Source organism: Diabrotica undecimpunctata, chromosome 9 (assembly GCF_040954645.1).
Source record: "Diabrotica undecimpunctata isolate CICGRU chromosome 9, icDiaUnde3, whole genome shotgun sequence".
Taxonomy (NCBI): domain Eukaryota; kingdom Metazoa; phylum Arthropoda; class Insecta; order Coleoptera; family Chrysomelidae; genus Diabrotica; species Diabrotica undecimpunctata.
Genome location: NC_092811.1, coordinates 110,658,565 through 110,677,144, shown reverse-complemented (window position 1 = coordinate 110,677,144; position 18,580 = coordinate 110,658,565). Strand labels below are relative to the sequence as shown.

The window sequence follows — 18,580 nt, the reverse complement described above, 5'->3', positions numbered from 1 at the left end:
ACGGCATAAACAATTTACAACTCACAACAATCCAAATGAACAGGTTAAAAATGTCCTCGGAATAAGCGAGATGAGATGGCCTTATTCAAGGAAATATACACATTGAGAAGGAGATAATATATGACTCAGGTAATAACCAAAAACAGCACTGGAATATTGGAATCATGGTAAGTGAAGATATAGAAAAAAGCTTTAAAAACGTGTTCTAGCACTCAGATCGTATGCTACTTCTACAACTGCAAGTAATCCCAAACAAGATTAATATTATAGTCTATGCTTCAACAATGGATAAACCCGATACTGAGATTAAACAGTGCTATAGAAATATGAAATAGAAATTTAATGCAGTGCACGCAAAAAAAAACATAAAATAACGATAATAATGAAAGATATCAATGCAAAAGTGGAAAAAAAAATTTGGGACATCTATTTTAAAAATGGACTGGGACTACGGAATGAAAGAGGCGACATGACTGTTACGGATACATGGTTCAAACTAGCAACTGGCAGTTTATACACGTGGAAATCGCCAGGAGCCAATTCAGAAAATTGCAACAGAAATCAGATATACTACATAATAATTAATCTAAGATTCCGAAATAGTATTATAAGTGTAAAAACTTTGCCCGGAGCAGATGTTTCCGCCGACCACATCTTGTTTTTAACCAAATTAAAAAAAATCAAACCTAAAAGAAAGAACCAAATCCAGACATGTGTATACTGAATAAAGAAGAAACGAAGTAAAATAAAGACAAAAAATAAAAAAGACAACGTAAAAGACACAAATTAACAACCAAAAAACCATTGATGGCTGATAAAATTTTAGAAATGATGAATTTGAGAAGACAACACAAGAATAGCTCAAGATAACAATAAATATAAAGAAATTCACTAACAAATAAGAAGAAAGATAGTGAAGGCATGGAGTAACGTGAACAAATAGAATAATTACAAAAAAAAAGATGACTAACTTCTCCACAAGAAAAAAAGGAACTAACTGGAAATATTCCATAAAAACATCCGATATAACGACAATAAAATATCGACTTCCGGTTCCACTTCCGGTCAGCTTGGGTAAAAACCTAGGACCTACACAGTCCAATTGCTTGTTTCAATTGGTGTTCACTATCAGATTACACGAACTTTTCAAAATAACATACCTTGATGCTTAGTGAATGCTAATAATGTGGTGTAAATGGGAAATAATAAAAAGGATTTAAATCAAAATGAGATATATGTAGTAGAGTTAGAACGAAGTGTATATGTTACGGTCAATGTGATAAGTCCGGTCTGTATTAATAATAACCGGTAAATATTAATAATAACCTTACAAGTTGGTCAATGTGATTAATAATGCCTTTATAGTTAGATTGACCAGTTAATATTAATACTATCCTAACAGCTCTGGTAAATGTAATAAAAACGTATTTTGGGCTTCGCTACTGTTTATTTATGAAACTTGGTAATAAAGTTAAACACTTAAACAGAACTTATTAATCAAAAAACCTAACTAGACATGTAATAAGTAAAAACAGACTCGAATTTGGTAATAAAGTTAAACACCTAAACATAATTTACAATCAAAAAAACCTAACTAGAATTGTATTTTTTAACAAACAAGTAAAAATAGATTTGTATTTGGTAACAAAGTTAAAACACTTAAACAGAACTTATCAATAAAAAAAACATAACTAGACATGCAATAAGTAAAAACAAACTCGTACTATTACAGCATTAGCTGTAAGTTACCAGACTATAATTACTTGTTTTTGCAGGACAGGTTCTTGTGGCACTTAGAATTACACAGAACACTTGCTTTTTTACACCTGCAGCGATTTAAGTTGCATTGGCCACTACAATTGCAGTGACGGAATCCTTGACCACCTAAATTCGGATCTTTACGGGCGCATTCCCTGAGACTTATTTCAGTAGCAGGCCCATCATTGACTGAAATAAGTGTTTTCTTGCAGGTGGTAAATTCGTTTTTTGCATAAAGTTGGTTTAAAATACCATGTTTGGTGCCTAGCTTATACAGCCTTTCATCTTTAACAGAAATAATAATGGCAATAATATTTCGGCTATCGGCCTTAGCTTTATCAACTTCTGGAATTTGCACTCTAACACTTTCACCTACTTTTGCAACAGGGAATCTATCATTAGAATGCTTTAACATTCTGTCAGCTTATTTTATAAGTGACTGTTTAGCAAGATCTCAAATCTCTTGAATTTTCTTTGAAGTTTTCTCAACTTCAGTGCCATCTTCTTCGTGTCCCTCATTTTCTTCAACTCCAATTGTCTTGCCTTCTCCATTGTCATTGCCTTCCCCATTGACAGCACTTATTGCACATGCATTATATTCTATTGGGCAGTTAGCGTTACCGGGATATTCAACATTCGCTAATTGTAAATCCTCGGTTGTACTGTAACATCAAAATTACCACGGTGCTTTGCTCCATCATCAGCATCATCGGACTCACCTGCTAGTATTGCTTCTAAATCTTCTTCGCTTCTAATTTCAGTTAAAGTACCAGTAGGTAAGGATGTTTTTATTTATACTTTAATCTTACAACCGAATAGTGCTTCGTATGGACTACAGCTAATGCTGGAATGGTAAGCTCTGTTTTTCATAAATTTGATGAACTTTATGCCTTCCGACCACTGACTCGTTTTGTTTGTTTCCAGCCATGTGGCCAACATTTTTTCAATATCTTGGTTCGCTCTCTCTACCAAACCTTGCGACTGGCTGTGTCTGGGTTTTCCGTGGACAATTTTCAGTTCGTCCCACATACTGTAGACTTCTTCAATAATCTTATTTGCGAATTCTCGACCGTTATCACTGTGTAAAATATGTGGAGCTCCCAATATGGTAAACACTTCCAACAAATGGTACGCAACTTCTTCGGCAAGCTTGGTTTTTAATGCTCTGATCTGGACAAATTTGGTAAGATGGTCTTGATAGACCATAATAAATTTATAGTCACCATCCGCTTGTGACTGCATGTCAATAAGATCGACTTGACATCTCGAATTAAATGCACTACTTAGATTGGCTTCACAACGAGTCCTTTTTTGGAATACTCATTTTCTTTTGACACGGTACACAAAGATTTAAGTAAACCTTGACAAACTCCACAGTGATGTTCTTATATTTCGTCTTAAGTTCTTTCATCATTCTGTTGCGGCCCCCATGTCTAATTAAAATATGAGTCTCGTGAATGATATCGAAAGTTTCCTCCATAAATACATAATAAACAATAGGATCTCTGTCGTTTTTTACTGACACAACGAGTTTCTCGACATTACCAATTTTTACAATATCATACCGTGATAACCTTTGATATTCTTCAGGTGTTTTGTGAGAAGTCTTGTCTTTGGCTGTTTTAACTTTCATTAAACATGCATAATACTCATATTTAATGAATAACTGATAATTGTTTCTTTTTCCAGATTTAAGCGTATCAATTTGATCGCTAAATCGTGCTTTCATGGACTCAAAATCACTCATTGTAAAATAAGTTAGTAGGTATGTACAAAACACTCAAAACTTCACACCGCTTGTTTAACTAAACAAAAATGTTTTACAACGACACAGAACCGCTTCCGACCACAGATTTACTATCACTCTAGTAATAAGCGCGCCTTATTTTAACACTGGTATGTCGCAGTGACTAATACACTTACTTCCCTCCACCCCGCAAGCTTCTAAGAACTTATTGGTATTCAACATTTATCACATTTACCGTTTGAATACGGGATTTATTAATAATAACCGGTCAATGTGATTATTTCTGGTATATTTATTACTTTTACCTAGCTATTCAGGTTGTATTAATAGTAACCGGTAATTATTAATAATTCCCATTTAATCATATTTAACGTAACATATACAATAAAATTGGGTGAGTGATCTGTTTTGCGGCAGAAATAATCCAATGAAACTAAAAGACCACATCGCCTCTTTCTTATTTGTAATTACTTATCGTATTTTCCTGATTGCCTTCCAAACAATACTCTTATAGACGATAAAGTCACATACCTTACGGTGCTACCAAATTAAAATGTTTAAGTTGAAAATAGTTTAGATATTTTTAAGTTCGAAAACAACTAAAATATCTACACGTGTTTTCTCTACAGGTTTCGTACGTACAAACACATACACGGAATGGAAGACGATGTAGTGCCGAGAAGGCATTCCTACGACCAGTTGCGCAAAGGTCAAATTTGAAAATACTTACAAATAGCAGAGTAGTAAAAATTCTAATCGATCCTACTACAAAGAGCGCTTATGGTGTACAATATGCCAGAAAGAAGAAGTATTACAACGCCTTTGCTAGTAAAGAAGTTATTGTCAGTGCTGGTGGACTGAATTCCCCCCAACTTTTGATGCTCTCTGGTATAGGACCAAAGGAACATTTACAAGAATTTGGTAAGTATTATTTACTACGATCAAAATTTTTTTGATTGATAATTCTAGATCAAGGATCAAAGTCCCGAAATTGTCGTATATGACGTTTAGTTTTTAATTCTTTAATTATTATGCCGTAAAATTTATTCTGTATTGTATCAAATTTCTTAACGAAAATATTTACTTACAGGCATTACTGTTAACTGTTAACTGCACTAAAACTTTAAGTTGTAGAAAAATTAAAATTTATTGATTTTGATTTGTTTTGATTATTAAATCAGGACTAATTTACAATGTGGTGTACCGTTCAATATCGGGACCGGATTACAAATTTTTTTTCTTTAACTACACTTTAATACAAAGGCTATAGCGGGAGAAGATGGTCAAAAGTGCCACCGCACCAATCAGCACCGCGACTTATGTTTTCAATAAATCATATAAAAAACATGACTTCATGCAAATTTTTAGCTTCCCCGAGCCTCATCTAAGGGGTTAAATCTAAAAAAGAAGCTTTTTTGGACTTTATTTTTTTCTGGACGCAATTTTGCTTTAAAAAATCTGAAAAAATTAATGAAGATGTATCTTTTGAATGCAAAATATCCTGATTTTTTTCAAATTTTTATATTGAAAATTGAGCTCAGGAAAAATCATTGAAATTTTCAAAATTTCTTAGGCTATGTTAATAATTTTTGGCTAACTTTTAAATAGTAATTTTTAATGTATTTTTTTTTGTTCTTTTAAATGGCCAAGGCAGAATTTTCAATTTCTGAGCGGAAAGTATTGAAAAATCAAAAAAACCGTTTTTTTACTTATTTATTTGCACATAACCTCAAAACTCAGTTGATAATTTAACATTTTTTCTTCCACATTATCACATTCTTTTGTAAAAGTCCCCATTTAACTCTTTCATAAAGATAAAATTCGAAAATACCACGTTTTTTATCCCTTTCGCACTTTTTTTTACCTTACCTCAAAATCAAATAGTTAGATGAATGCTTTTCCATCTATTTTCTTACGAGCTATAAATCATCATTGTTAAAATAATCATTTTTAACTGACAAATTCTCAAATTGCGAAAAAATCGTGCTTCTCTAATATTTTCCCACTTAATTGACTCATAACCCTAAGGCTTATCCTCGAAAATCTTAACGGTAAAATTCAGTGCAATATCTATTTCAAAAATATCTTTCTTTACAAAAGCAAAATAAATTCACGAAGAATAGTCTAAACGTTTATAGAAGACGAAATTTATGAGAATATCGAAAACTCAAAGAAATAACGAGAATCTTCTAATAAACGAAACCAACGTCGAACAAGTGGACAAATATGCATACCTGGGAACAATGATTAACTCCATAAATGATTACAATCAGGAGATAAAAATAAGAATAGAAAAGGCTAGAGCAAATTTCAACAAAATGAGAAGAGTTCTATGTACCAGGGATTTAAAACTGGAACTAAGAGTTAGGTTGGCGAGGTGCTATGTTTTTTCGACCTTATTTTATGGAATGGAATCTTGGACCTTGAATGCTACATCAATGAAAAAACTGGAATCATTTGAGCTGTGGGTGTACAGAAGAATTCTGAAAATATCATGGACAGAACACGTCACAAACAAAGAGGTTCTGAGAAGGATGAACAAAGAAATGGAAATTTTAAATTCAATAAAAACAAAAAAATTGGAATATCTCGGACATATTACACGTGGAGAGAAATACACCTTGCTCCAACTCATCATGCAGGGAAAGATCCAAGGAAAGAGAAGCATAGGGAGGCGTAGAATGTCATGGCTGCGCAACCTGAGAGAGTGGTACGGATGTACATCAAATGAACTTTTCAGAGCAGCCGTCTCAAAAGTTCGAATAGCTATGATAATTGCCGACCTCCGCCGCGGAGATGGCACTTGAAGAAGAAGAGTCTAAACGTCATCTTGTACTAAAGTTGGGCTTTTTACCTACTTACAACCGGACACCCACCCCCTGTAGTGAAAAGTCTTGGGTCTATACAATAAAGCGAGCGGGAGGTCTTCTATTCAGTGCGGTTATGGTGTAATTAGAATAATAGGAGTATACCAGAGTAATATTATTTATTAAATAATTAATTCACAACTTAGCAAAGGTACATACAGGTATGTATAACAAGATATTTTGAGGTCACAGTATTGCTGAATTCGTTTTTTTTATGTCTTATATTTTCTTTTGTTTTTTTTTGTTACTTTTTTACTGACAAATTGGCTTTTAACGTAGAATTACAGTTTGATGATAAATATTCTGAAATGGAAAATATTGAGATGTGGCGAATAAAAACATTCATGAAATTAAAATGAAAGGATTTACGTCTATTAATAGTGCGATTTATAAAATTAGTACTTGAAGCCCAAATCGCGGGAGGAATATGTGCATCAGTTTTCAAATATTTATTATTTACTATATAATTTCTAAATTGAACCACTTTCACTTCTTTAGGTAATAATGTATCTGTTTTGACAACTAAATTTCAAAGTAATTAGACAAAATAATGAGTATTATTTTGAAATTATTAATTTCAAAACAGGAGTTTAAAGAATTAGGAGGTAGTCCGGGCCCAGTTGAACGGTCAAGCTTATTCCAGTGGAATAAGTAGGAAGTGCCAAAACTAAATTATCTACATATCTTTTAATAAAAGGAATGAAAAAAGTGCAATTGTTGATACAATCACTGATAACATCATCCATGACATAGCTACTTAGAATGGGTGAAAGAATAGATCCCATAATTTAAACAAAAGGTCAGAAATTCAAAATCTAAGCAAAATTTATAATTATATTATTTCTATGTAGTTTATATATGAAACCAGTAAAATATCACATTTTGATTTAATTTTCCATGTATTTGTTACATTTTTTCAGGCATCTATCAATGGTGAATTAATCTTCTTCTTTTTTGTTACTAAACAAAAAAGAATTTTTATACAAAATTTTATTTTTGGCAATATAATTGTCAAAAATAAAAATTTTAAGTTGGTATTTATGACATCGAGGCTTAATTGTAATTGTCACTATTCAAATTTATTTATAAATTCAATTGTTTTTATGTTAAGAAACTTTTTCAAAATTATATTAAATTTTCAGAGAAGCATTTATTAGATTATAGCATTTTTGTATTAATATTTTTTGAAATATGTTATTAGCATTTCTATATACTAAACTAATTTTATTTAGTAAGTTAACAAAAATTTTTTCTTTCTAGTTCAAAGATATTTTGTATTTTTTAGCAGCTCTTGATAATAATTGTAAACACAATTGAAAGCTCGAGTAAAAAATAGTTAACAAATAGCCCCTTTTTTTGACTCCAACCCATCCAAAACAGTTTTATATTTTTTCCAAACGAGTCACAAGTACTTCTTTTTCTTACTCTTATACACACATATATATATATATATATATATATATATATATATATATATATATATATATATACATATATATATATATATATATATATATATATATATATATATATATATATATATAGAATATTATATACACGATATTGAAGGAGGTTCCAACATAGACAATCAACAAAATCTACATCGTCAACTACACAGTGAAAACCCAACAATAATAAAAGTGTCAAATGCCGTCTTCAAACTCAACGACAATAGAGCCCCAGGAATCGATTAAATCTGTTGGGAATTGTATAAAAAAAGGTGGTGATCAACTTTTTGCAGTAATCCATAAACTAATTGTGGCTAAAAGAAATAATATGCGTTGCATAAAAAGGGCATCAACTGGATTGTAAGAACTATAGAGACATTACTCTGTTAGCATCTGCGTATAAAATCTTTGGCAATGTATTGTTTAAAAGACTTAAACATTTTACAAAGAATATTATTGGTCAATACCAATGCGGATTTACTGCTGCAAAATCAACTATACATCAAATTCAAGCACATGGGCAGATTCTAGAAAAGTCACTAGAATATAACATAGATACACACTATCTCTTCGTCGGCTTCAAAGGAGCCTATGACAGTGTTAAAAGAACTGCATTATATAATGCAATGATAGACTTTGTTGTAGATAGACTAGATCCGGAGATATAGAAAATTTTATTAGTTTAAAATTGTTTGTTCGGTATTTAAACGCCATGGATTTGTGGGTTCTTCCTAGTCACTATTTGAACTACATTTTTGAAAATTCGTAGAGGGTCCTCTAAAGGTACTGTTTATTGTTGTAGTGGACTGTATTCATTGAAATTAATTAATAGTCTAAAATACTGCATTTATTTATGAATTTGCACAAAAATATGAAAACAATAACAAATAGTTCTATGCTTCTCAACGGCTGGTGATGGAATGTCATTCTGTTATCTGTCCCGACTAGCTGGCTGGCGGGCTGCAGTGGCGGACCGTTCAAATACAAAATGGGTTGTCGTCGACATACTCCCGGCCTTGAAAGATCCTGAATCTTTCAATTTAATGGAAGGAGAGGACATATTTTGGAGAATGACCTCGTGATGATACCTTCTTGAGTCTTTATTTTTGCAACTCTAGCGGTATTCTGCGATCCGTCATGTATGTGAGTTATTCTGCCTAGTTTCCACTTTGCTGGTGGCAGACAGTCATCTTTGATAAGGACCAAAGTTCCTTCTACTAATTCTCCCTTGGATATTTGCCACTTAGAACGTCTCTGTAGCTCGACGACGTATTCGGAAGACCATCTCTTCCAGAAACTTTGGAAAATTTGTTAGATGCGTTGAAATCTATTGAGTCGTTGTGGAATCTCTTGGAGTAGATCTGGTTCTGGAGCTAGCGTTGGCATTCTACCGATGAGGAAATGAGCGGGACAGAGTGGTGTTAAATCATTAGGATCAGGACTAATAGGACACAAAGGTCTGGAGTTGAGTACTGCTTCTATTTGTGATAGTATTGTTGCAAACTCCTCAAATGTAAGATTTGTATTTTTAAGTGAACGTTTTAAGTGAAATTTACAAGATTTTACTCCGGATTCCCAGAGTCCCCCGAAATGTGGAGAATATGGCGGAATTAAATGCCATTCAATACAATGAATCTTGTATGTGTGCATTGTTAATTTTTAAAAATCCTTTAAGTTCAGACATGGCACCTACGAAGTTTCTACCATTATCTGAGTACAATTTGGCTGGCTTTCCTCTACGAGCGATAAAGCGGCGCAAGGCAAGCATGAATGTTTGAGTGCTCAAATCGGTTACGAGCTCAAGATGAATCGCCTTTGTAGCAAAACATATGAATAATGAAATATAGCATTTATTTAATTTGGCACCTCTGCCCTTATTTTTATACAAAAACGGACCGGCGTAGTCAATACCAGTGATGGCAAAGGGAAATGTGTATAGTAATCGGTCACGTGGTAAATCACCCATGATTGGTTGTATAGGTTTAGGATTAAATCGTAAACAAGTAGTACATTGTTTAACAGTCAACCTAGATAGGTTTCTGCCTGATATAGGCCAATATGTCTCCCGAATAGTAGATAGAAGCAGCTGAGGGCCTGCATGATATAGACGCAGGTGTTCATGACGGAAAAATAATATCGTGAAATGATGTTTTGAATCCAAGACAATGGGATGTTTTTTGTCATATAGAAAATCCGAGTTAGCCAAGCGACCACCAACACGTATTAAACCATCCTGGTCAATAAATGGGTTTAAAGAGAAGAGCTTGCTGTTGGAACTAACGCTTTTTTGTTTTGACAGCTGATCATACTCTTCGCGAAAAGAGTGTAGTTGTATGATCTTCAATAAATAACGACGAGCGTCATTAATATTGGTTAATGTTAGAGAGCCACACTCTCTAAGAATTTTGGGTGTTAATAAATTATTTTTAAATCTAAGGATGTATGCAAATGCGCGCAGTAAACGCGAATATTGTGAAAAGGCCTTGAATGGAAACCATTGTTCTTGCTGAGAATAGGAAACAAAATTGAGAATAGTTTGAGATTTTATTTCGGGTAGAATGTCTATCTTTGGATTTAAAAGGGGCCAAAATTCTTCCCTTAAAGACAACCATGACGGACCGTCCCACCATAGTGAAGAATTTAGTATTTGAGAAGGAGATAATCCCCTTGATAGATGGTCTGCAGGATTATCTTGTGTGGGTACATACTTCCATGTATAGGACTTTGTTAAGACCTGAATTTCGGAGACTCTGTTAGCTACGAAGGTTTGAAGATTGTTAGGAGAAGTATTGATCCAAGCAAGGGTTATTGTGGAATCTGACCATAAATAACATTTATTGAGGTCTATATTAATGGATTCAATTACCTTAGTTAAAAGACGTGAAAGTAATACAGCTGCGCAAAGCTCTAGGCGTGGAATGCTTAGAGTTTTGATAGGGGCAACCTTTGATTTAGCACATAGAATTTTAACCGAGATATTTCCCTTGTCATCAGTACTTCTTAAATAGATACAAGCACCGTAGGCTTGTTGTGATGCGTCCGAAAAACCGTGTATTTCTATATCTTTAGCATTATTGCACACTGCATGACGTGGTATACTTAATTGTTTCAGATTGGCAAGATCATTTTTCAATCTATTCCAAGTATTTAGTGATGAACCGCTTAATTTTTCATCCCAATTCAGTTTTTCAGTCCATAGCCTTTGCATTAGAATCTTCGCAAGTATGATACAAGGACCTACTAAGCCTAGTGGATCGTATATTCTTGCAATTAAAGAAAGAACATCTCTTTTGGTACAAGTTTCCTTGTAATTGTTATATTGTACATTGTATAATAGTGAATCACGTTGGGATGACCAAATAAGTCCTAAAGTTTTTGTGACTCCATCTTTAGAGAGGTTTAGAATTCCAAAGGAATCATCTTGATTATTTACCCTTTCTAAAACTCTTGGGTCATTTGAAATCCATTTTCTGAGTGGAAAACAACCTGTAAGTAAAATACGTGAGACTTCACGGCAAATGTTCGAAGCTTCAGTAATAGTATCCGCACCGGTTAACAAGTCATCTACGTAGAAATCCTGACGTAATATCTTCGCGATTTCTGGTTGCGACAATTGGCATTCGTTAGCTAACTCGAAAAGGCATCGGATAGCAAGAAAACTAGCTGATGCTTGGCCATAAGTAACCGTATTTAAAGCAAAATGTTGTAATGGATCTGAAGGACTTTCCCTCCAGACTATTTTTTGAAGACTGCGTTGGCTGGGATGAATTAACACCTGCCTGTACATTTTGGTTACGTCTGAGCTTATGATGAATTTGTGTTTTCTGAATCGGATGAGAATTGAGAATAGATCTTGTTGTATACTGGGTCCGACGCATTGAATATTGTTTAATGATAACCCGTTGCTTGTTGGTGAAGATGCGTCAAACACGACACGAAGTTTTGTTGTAAGACTGTCCTCCTTTAGGACACCATGATGTGGCATGTAGTAGTCGACAGTAGAGTTTTCAGAGATATCTGCTAACGACATGTGGTTTAGCTCCTGATATTCGCGCATGAATTGTATATATTGTTCGCGAAGAGGATTGTTTTGTGCTAATCTTTTTTCTAGATGATGAAATCTTCTTTCAGCTTGTATCCTTGAATCACCCAACACATGCGGATATTGTTTTAATGGCATCATAACTATGAATCTACCATTTGGATCACGTGTAGTAGTTTTTTGAAAATTGTCCTCGCACAATTGCTCTTCTTCAGATAGATGAGGAATATTTGGCAATTCCTCTACTTCCCAAAATTGCTGAAGAAGTTTAGTTAGTTCCAGATTTGTGCTAAGATTGCAAGATATTGTATTGTGGGGAACCGATCCCAGCGGGCCAGAAATTATCCACCCAAATATTGTTTCTGTTAAAATAGGACCTTGATCTAAAGATATGCGACCTTTACAAATCAAATGCCAAAAAATATCTGCGCCGATAAGAATGTCAATAGATCCAGCATTGCCAAAATTAGGATCTGCTAACCGAATTGTATTAGGAATGTTTATAGCGCTTACATCAATGTTTGTATGAGGAAGAATATTTGTTATTTTTGGCAATACAAAACAGTTGATTATTTTTACAAATTTATTATTAGATGTGCAAATCTCTAACTGACATTGACCTGTAATAGTTGATAGTTTGTTGCCTATGCCCAAAAGATTTAAGCTGACATCTTGTGGTTTGATTCCTAGTTTGTTACACATGTTTGTTGTGATAAATGAAGATTGAGACCCGCAATCCAATAGTGCACGAGCCCTTTGCATTTTACCATTCATATCTTTAACACTTAAGATTGCTGTTGAGAGAAAAACATAGCCTGTATCAGAACAAGAAAGCATGCTGTTACCACAAAATGTATTGTTACTTGTTACTGGATTTATTGGCTCACTTGTACTTTGTGATGGATTTGTATTAATACTGCTATTGGATATATTCGAATTTCTATTGAACTTGCCCGAATTATTTTGGCTTATAATGATGCTCCTATCATTTGTATTATTGTGTAAAAGTGAGTTGTGACGTGCTTTGCACTTGCGACATGGCCCGAGTTTGCACTGTTTATTGGAGTGACCCGATCGCAAGCAGTTTGTACACAATGATTTTGATCTAATAAAATTCCACCTTTCGTTTATTGGATAATTTAAAAATGTTTCGCAAGTGTAAATGCTATGGTCGCCTTGACAAGAGACGCATGTATAGTTTGTTTTTGTTGCTAAGAATCCCCTAGTCGTCCTGTTCTCCTTACTTTTATTTTTTGTTTCAATGTTCATTTCAATTGCCTCTAGAAAATCTGCTCTTGATTTTAAAAATCCTTTTAGATCGGATAAAGTTGGTAGTTCCGTTTGAGTAGCAATATGCTTTTCCCATTCCCTAATAGTAGTTTCGTCTAGTTTTGATGTTATAATGAATATAAGTAAGGCATCCCATTGTTCACACGGCTGATTTAATTGTTGAAGTGACTTTAAATGTTTTGAAAAATCATCTACTAATTTACGAAATTTTACAAAAGATTCTTTGTGAATAGATTCCAATGAAAATAAAGCTTTAATATGATTGTGTATTAAGAGTTTTTTATTATTGTATCGATCACATACAGAGTCCCATGCCAAATTGTACCCGTTTGCGGAAAATTCGATAGGTTTTATGACTGCGGCGGCATTTCCTTGTAATGATGCCCGAAGATAATGATACTTCTGAATATTTGTAATACTATCATTTGTATGAATGAGTGACTCAAAAGTGTCTCGAAATTCTAGCCAAAATTCGTACGTGCCGTCGAACTTTGGAATTTGTATTGTTGGCAGTTTTACACCTTGTAAACGATAAGCCCCGTCAGAAATAGAAGTGTTATGCTCGCTTGTCACCGACTTTTTATCATCAATATCCGAAATGAATTTATTTAACAATGCTTTGGCATTAGCCGATAGTGAATAAAAATTGTTTTCAAGTTCTTCCCTTATCACAAAGTGTGGTTCGGGATCGTCTGCCAATTCTTCTATTTCTGATTGGATAATTTTAATTTCTAAAAATGTATTTTCTAGTTTATTTATTCTGTCGCTTAGTTCGATTTTTTCAACATCATGTAATTCTAATTTGCATTTAATAGACTCTAGAAATTTGGAGAAAATTGTAAATGAAGTTTTATGACCAGCGCGTTTTCTAATTAATCTTTTTAAGTGTTCGTCCGACATTGTTTATTAATCAAATAGATTCCAATTGAATTTAAATAGATATATAGATTGTAAATAGTTTTATGCAACTTACACAAACAAAAACAGTATAAATAGGTAAAGGAATCAGATGGGAACTCACCGGTATTCTTGGCTGTATATTGTTCGGCAATCCCACGTGTTCTTTCACTTGACCGTTAACTGTGAATCACTTTTAGCACTGATTTTATCACAAATATCGGGTCGAATGGACCAATGTTTATTGTTGTAGTGGACTGTATTCATTGAAATTAATTAATAGTCTAAAATACTGCATTTATTTATGAATTTGCACAAAAATATGAAAACAATAACAAATAGTTCTATGCTTCTCAACGGCTGGTGATGGAATGTCATTCTGTTATCTGTCCCGACTAGCTGGCTGGCGGGCTGCAGTGGCGGACCGTTCAAATACAAAATGGGTTGTCGTCGACAGGTACAATGTTTGTGCAAATTTTTTAACAAAAAATACAAATCCCATTCTTTAACATGGCATCAATAAGGTTCCTTAATTATTATAATCAAATTAGCTGTGAATTAAAAAAAAACATGGCTAACTTTGGCCCAAATTAACCTAGGCCAAATTTTTTTATTTGAAAATTCGGGTGAAAATACTAGCTTTTCGAATGTAAAAAAAGATTTTTTCTAGGGACAATGTTTTTTAAGTTATTCTAAATGTTTATAAACTACATAATTTCAAAAATTTGATATCAGGATTTTTGACTATAATAAATTATTCTTTTATTTTTTTTAATGCATATTGATAGTATAAGTCTTTTGCTTTCATTTGTCACCCACAGAATTACCCTATCTTTATTATTTTCTATCTCTGTTGTTATTGTAAAAAAAAGGTCTCTGAGATAAACAAATACAATAACTTTTAAACTAATTAATATATCGGTCCCAAATTTTGAGGGTTTGTTAAGTACCCCAATACCCAACTTTGGGTGGAACTCTAAAGTTTAAAGTTTAATTTTACTAAAAGTTTTTAACAAATATCAATTGTCACTTATTTTGCAGTTTGCGAAGCAACAAATTGACTTTTCAACTTTCAAAAATCGGCATTTTGAAGCTTTGTCAATATTCTAAAAAATAAAATTTTGTAATTTTATGTCAATTATTTATCTTTCTAATGGAGTGCAAAAAATAGAAAAAATCGCGTTTTTTGCATTAAATTGTTAATCATTAAAAAACGGCTCCGAACTTTAGGCAGGAAACAGATAGGTTTTCTTCTTATAGGTCTACAATAACTAAAAAAGTTGTCAGCTACCTGGATTATTGAGTGTCACAAGAAAATCCTTATTACCCTGGACTAATATGACTGGACAAGCAAGTGACGAAACAAACTTCATATATTATGTAAACTTTACTAACAAAAACGTTTAAAATTAAATATTCCAATAACTATAAATAATCAAATTCCATATTCAAATACTGCAAAATATTTGGGTATTGTCCAATAAATATAAATAATCAAATTCCATATTCAAATACTGCAAAATATTTAATCTTTAATAAGCCCTAATAATGTTATTCAACATTATTTATGAGAGAGTGTATATTTCTTACCTACCTTTCGGCGAGAATCCAGAAGCTATCGACAAAGACAGCCTGTACTGACCGAGAGAGAGTAACATTTAGCAGAACTTTGAGATTTTTTAAAAAGTTTATATCAAATAGCTGCTTTGTGTTACACTTTATGTTAAAAATAAAAACAGATTCGGAAAGTGGGTCAAATTCTGTAGTGCCCTATTTCAAAAAAAAAAATTTACGTTTATTTTAACCAAAAATATTTGAAAAAAAAATATTGTTTAAACAATTTATTAAGTTACAACCAAATAGTGCACTAGAACTTTTTAAGACTTTTCATATAAAAAAAGAATCATCTCAATATCTGCCATAGTTTTTGCGTTATTTGATATAAACTTTTACATTGGAATTTAGCTATGCCCAGAATCGCGAGGAACGGCCTTAAAATCTAGTAGCTAAATGATCGAATTTCTGCGTATTTTTGATCGCACCCTTCATTTTATTATACTACTTGTCTTTTTTTTTCTTCAATAGTCAAAACCTGAAAAAACTGTTTCTAAGCATTATTTCTATTTTTGATTCGTTAATTGTATAAAGTGATATATCTTAAGGATCACATCGATATTACAAGAATATTATTATTATTTTTTAAATATTTTTTTAACATTGTAAAAATTGTTTTATAAATTTATTTGGATATAAACGAGGACATATATAAAATATTTGGTTGCAAAAATATTTATTATTATGAAATTGTTATAAAATAGGTTATTTAAATTAACAGTTTAAACATTCAATTACATTTTAGTCCTCATCATTATTCTCATCTATGACTGATTCAACATCAGATGTAAAAATTTCTGATAGAATTTTTGCTGGTCTTATGATTCTCGATTTATATCTTGAATTACTGAGATAATATATGAGAACACGAACCCACAGTGCGTAACCCATTTGCACAGTCACATACTTGGCGCAAAATTCCACCATATCCAATTGAATCAGGTTTATACTCAATGTAGCATTTATAGGTCTTACTGCTTATATGCCTGGATCTTATCAGTACTTTAATAATATTTAGTTTCATTGTAATATACTTCAAATTGATGATATTACTATCATCCATCAACTCAGCCAAATAGCAAATCGCAAACTTCAAATTTTTTTTTTTTGGAGATAGGTTCCCGAAAAAAAATTTTTGAGGTCCCTTTCAGTCATCTCTGGAAAGTTAATTATTTCTTGCGATGTCAGCTTGGTCGTAGTAGGACGTCTAAACACTAAAACTCAAATTCTTGATCTTGTGATAACAAAAACAATATATAATTACATGCTCTTACATAGGCTAGGGTAGCGCCTTATACTTACTGCAATTGATATTAGTAAGTAAGCACAATTTAACTTTCACAAATTAACGTCTGATGATATCTCAAAATTCAAATCTACTATGATGCATAATAGTAAATGCGACACTCTTCGTTTCCTTAGTGAATTAATAAATCACTCGATCGATACAAAATATTGATACATATCGCACTTTGATAATTTGAATTCGAGGATATCATAACTGATGGCGTACGCACACGCGCGCCTATGTGATAACTTTAATATACTCGATTCTTTCGATACTTTTCCATGTCATTGATAGTTTTAAAGATCCTCGATAATATTGCAACGGATTTTAGAAGAGGATTATTTGATAATAAGGCTAAGACAGTCAAAGCGATACGAAGGCGACGGCGGCACGAAGGCGATACGAAGGCGACACCAAGGCGAAAGCAGTGACGACAGAAACAATGTCTGCAACGCGCATACTCCCATTGTCGTTGTCATGGTTACGAATCATGCGCGTAGCAGACATTGTTGTTGTCGCCACTGCTTTCGTCTTAGAGAGTACCATAGAGTACGATACACGCACCTATAGCATATTTTACATTCGTGGCAATAAATGGTATTTATAATATTCAGCTCTAAACTTCTATTTGACAAACTACTTCGAGAATTTCAATACGACTCGAGATTTTCGATATTAACTCGCAACGGATTTTAGGACAAAGGGATGATATATCCCATAGGCGTGCTCTATAATTATCTAGTAACTTATTTATTTTGATAAACATTTGGCACTGCAATATAATATGTAGGCAGTTTGCATTATCATCTAAGGCTTGCGCACCAAAAGTGATATGCGATTAAAAGCGATAAAAACAATTGTTGAGGAAGGGTCAATCATAAAGCTATATGTTTTTTTCGAGTTTTGACTATTTAAGAAAAAAACCACAAGTGGTATAACAAAATTGAAGGGTGCGGTCAAAAATACGCGGAAATTCGATCATTTAGCTACTAGATTTTAAGGTTTTGAGCCAATAAAGTGGGAACATATTAAAAAAACACGATTTTTTCGAAAAGTGATTATTTTAACAATGATGATTCATAGCCCGTAAGAAAATAGATGGAAAAGCATACTATTTGATATTGAGGTAAGGTAAAAAAAAGTGCGAAAAGGATAAAAACGTGATATTTTCGAATTTTATCTTTATGAAAGAGTTAAATGAAGACTTTTACAAAAGAGTGTGATAATTTGGAGGAAAAAATGTTGAATTATCAACTGGGTTTTGAGGTTATGTGCAAATAAATGAGTTAAAAAAAGTTTTATTGATTTTTCGATACTTTCCGCTCAGAAATTGAAAATTTTGCTTGGCCATTTAAAAAAACGAAAAAAAATACATAAAAAATTACTATTTTAAAGTTAGCCAAAAATTATTACCATAACCTAAGAAATTTTTGAAAATTTCAATGAATTTTCCTGAGCTTAATTTTCAATATAAAAATTTGAAAAAAATCAAACTATTTTGTATTCAAAAGATACATCTTCATGAATTTTTTCAGATTTTTTAGATTAAAATTACGTCCAGAAAAAAAAAGTCGAAAAAAGCTTCTTTTTTAGATTTAAGAGGTTCTATGGTCTCCGGGAAAATAAAAA

At 32.7% G+C, this 18,580-nt stretch overlaps 1 protein-coding gene across 1 annotated transcript in view; it reads left to right on the top strand.

The window, feature by feature from the left end:
• The window catches only part of LOC140450399 (glucose dehydrogenase [FAD, quinone]-like), an 88,206-nt gene that overhangs the window by 57,357 nt on the left and 12,269 nt on the right, over positions 1-18,580 (top strand). The window contains exon 5 of the mRNA XM_072544006.1: positions 4,135-4,426. Within this exon, the coding sequence (XP_072400107.1) occupies positions 4,135-4,426 (292 nt within the window). The remainder of the gene's footprint in view (positions 1-4,134; positions 4,427-18,580) is intronic.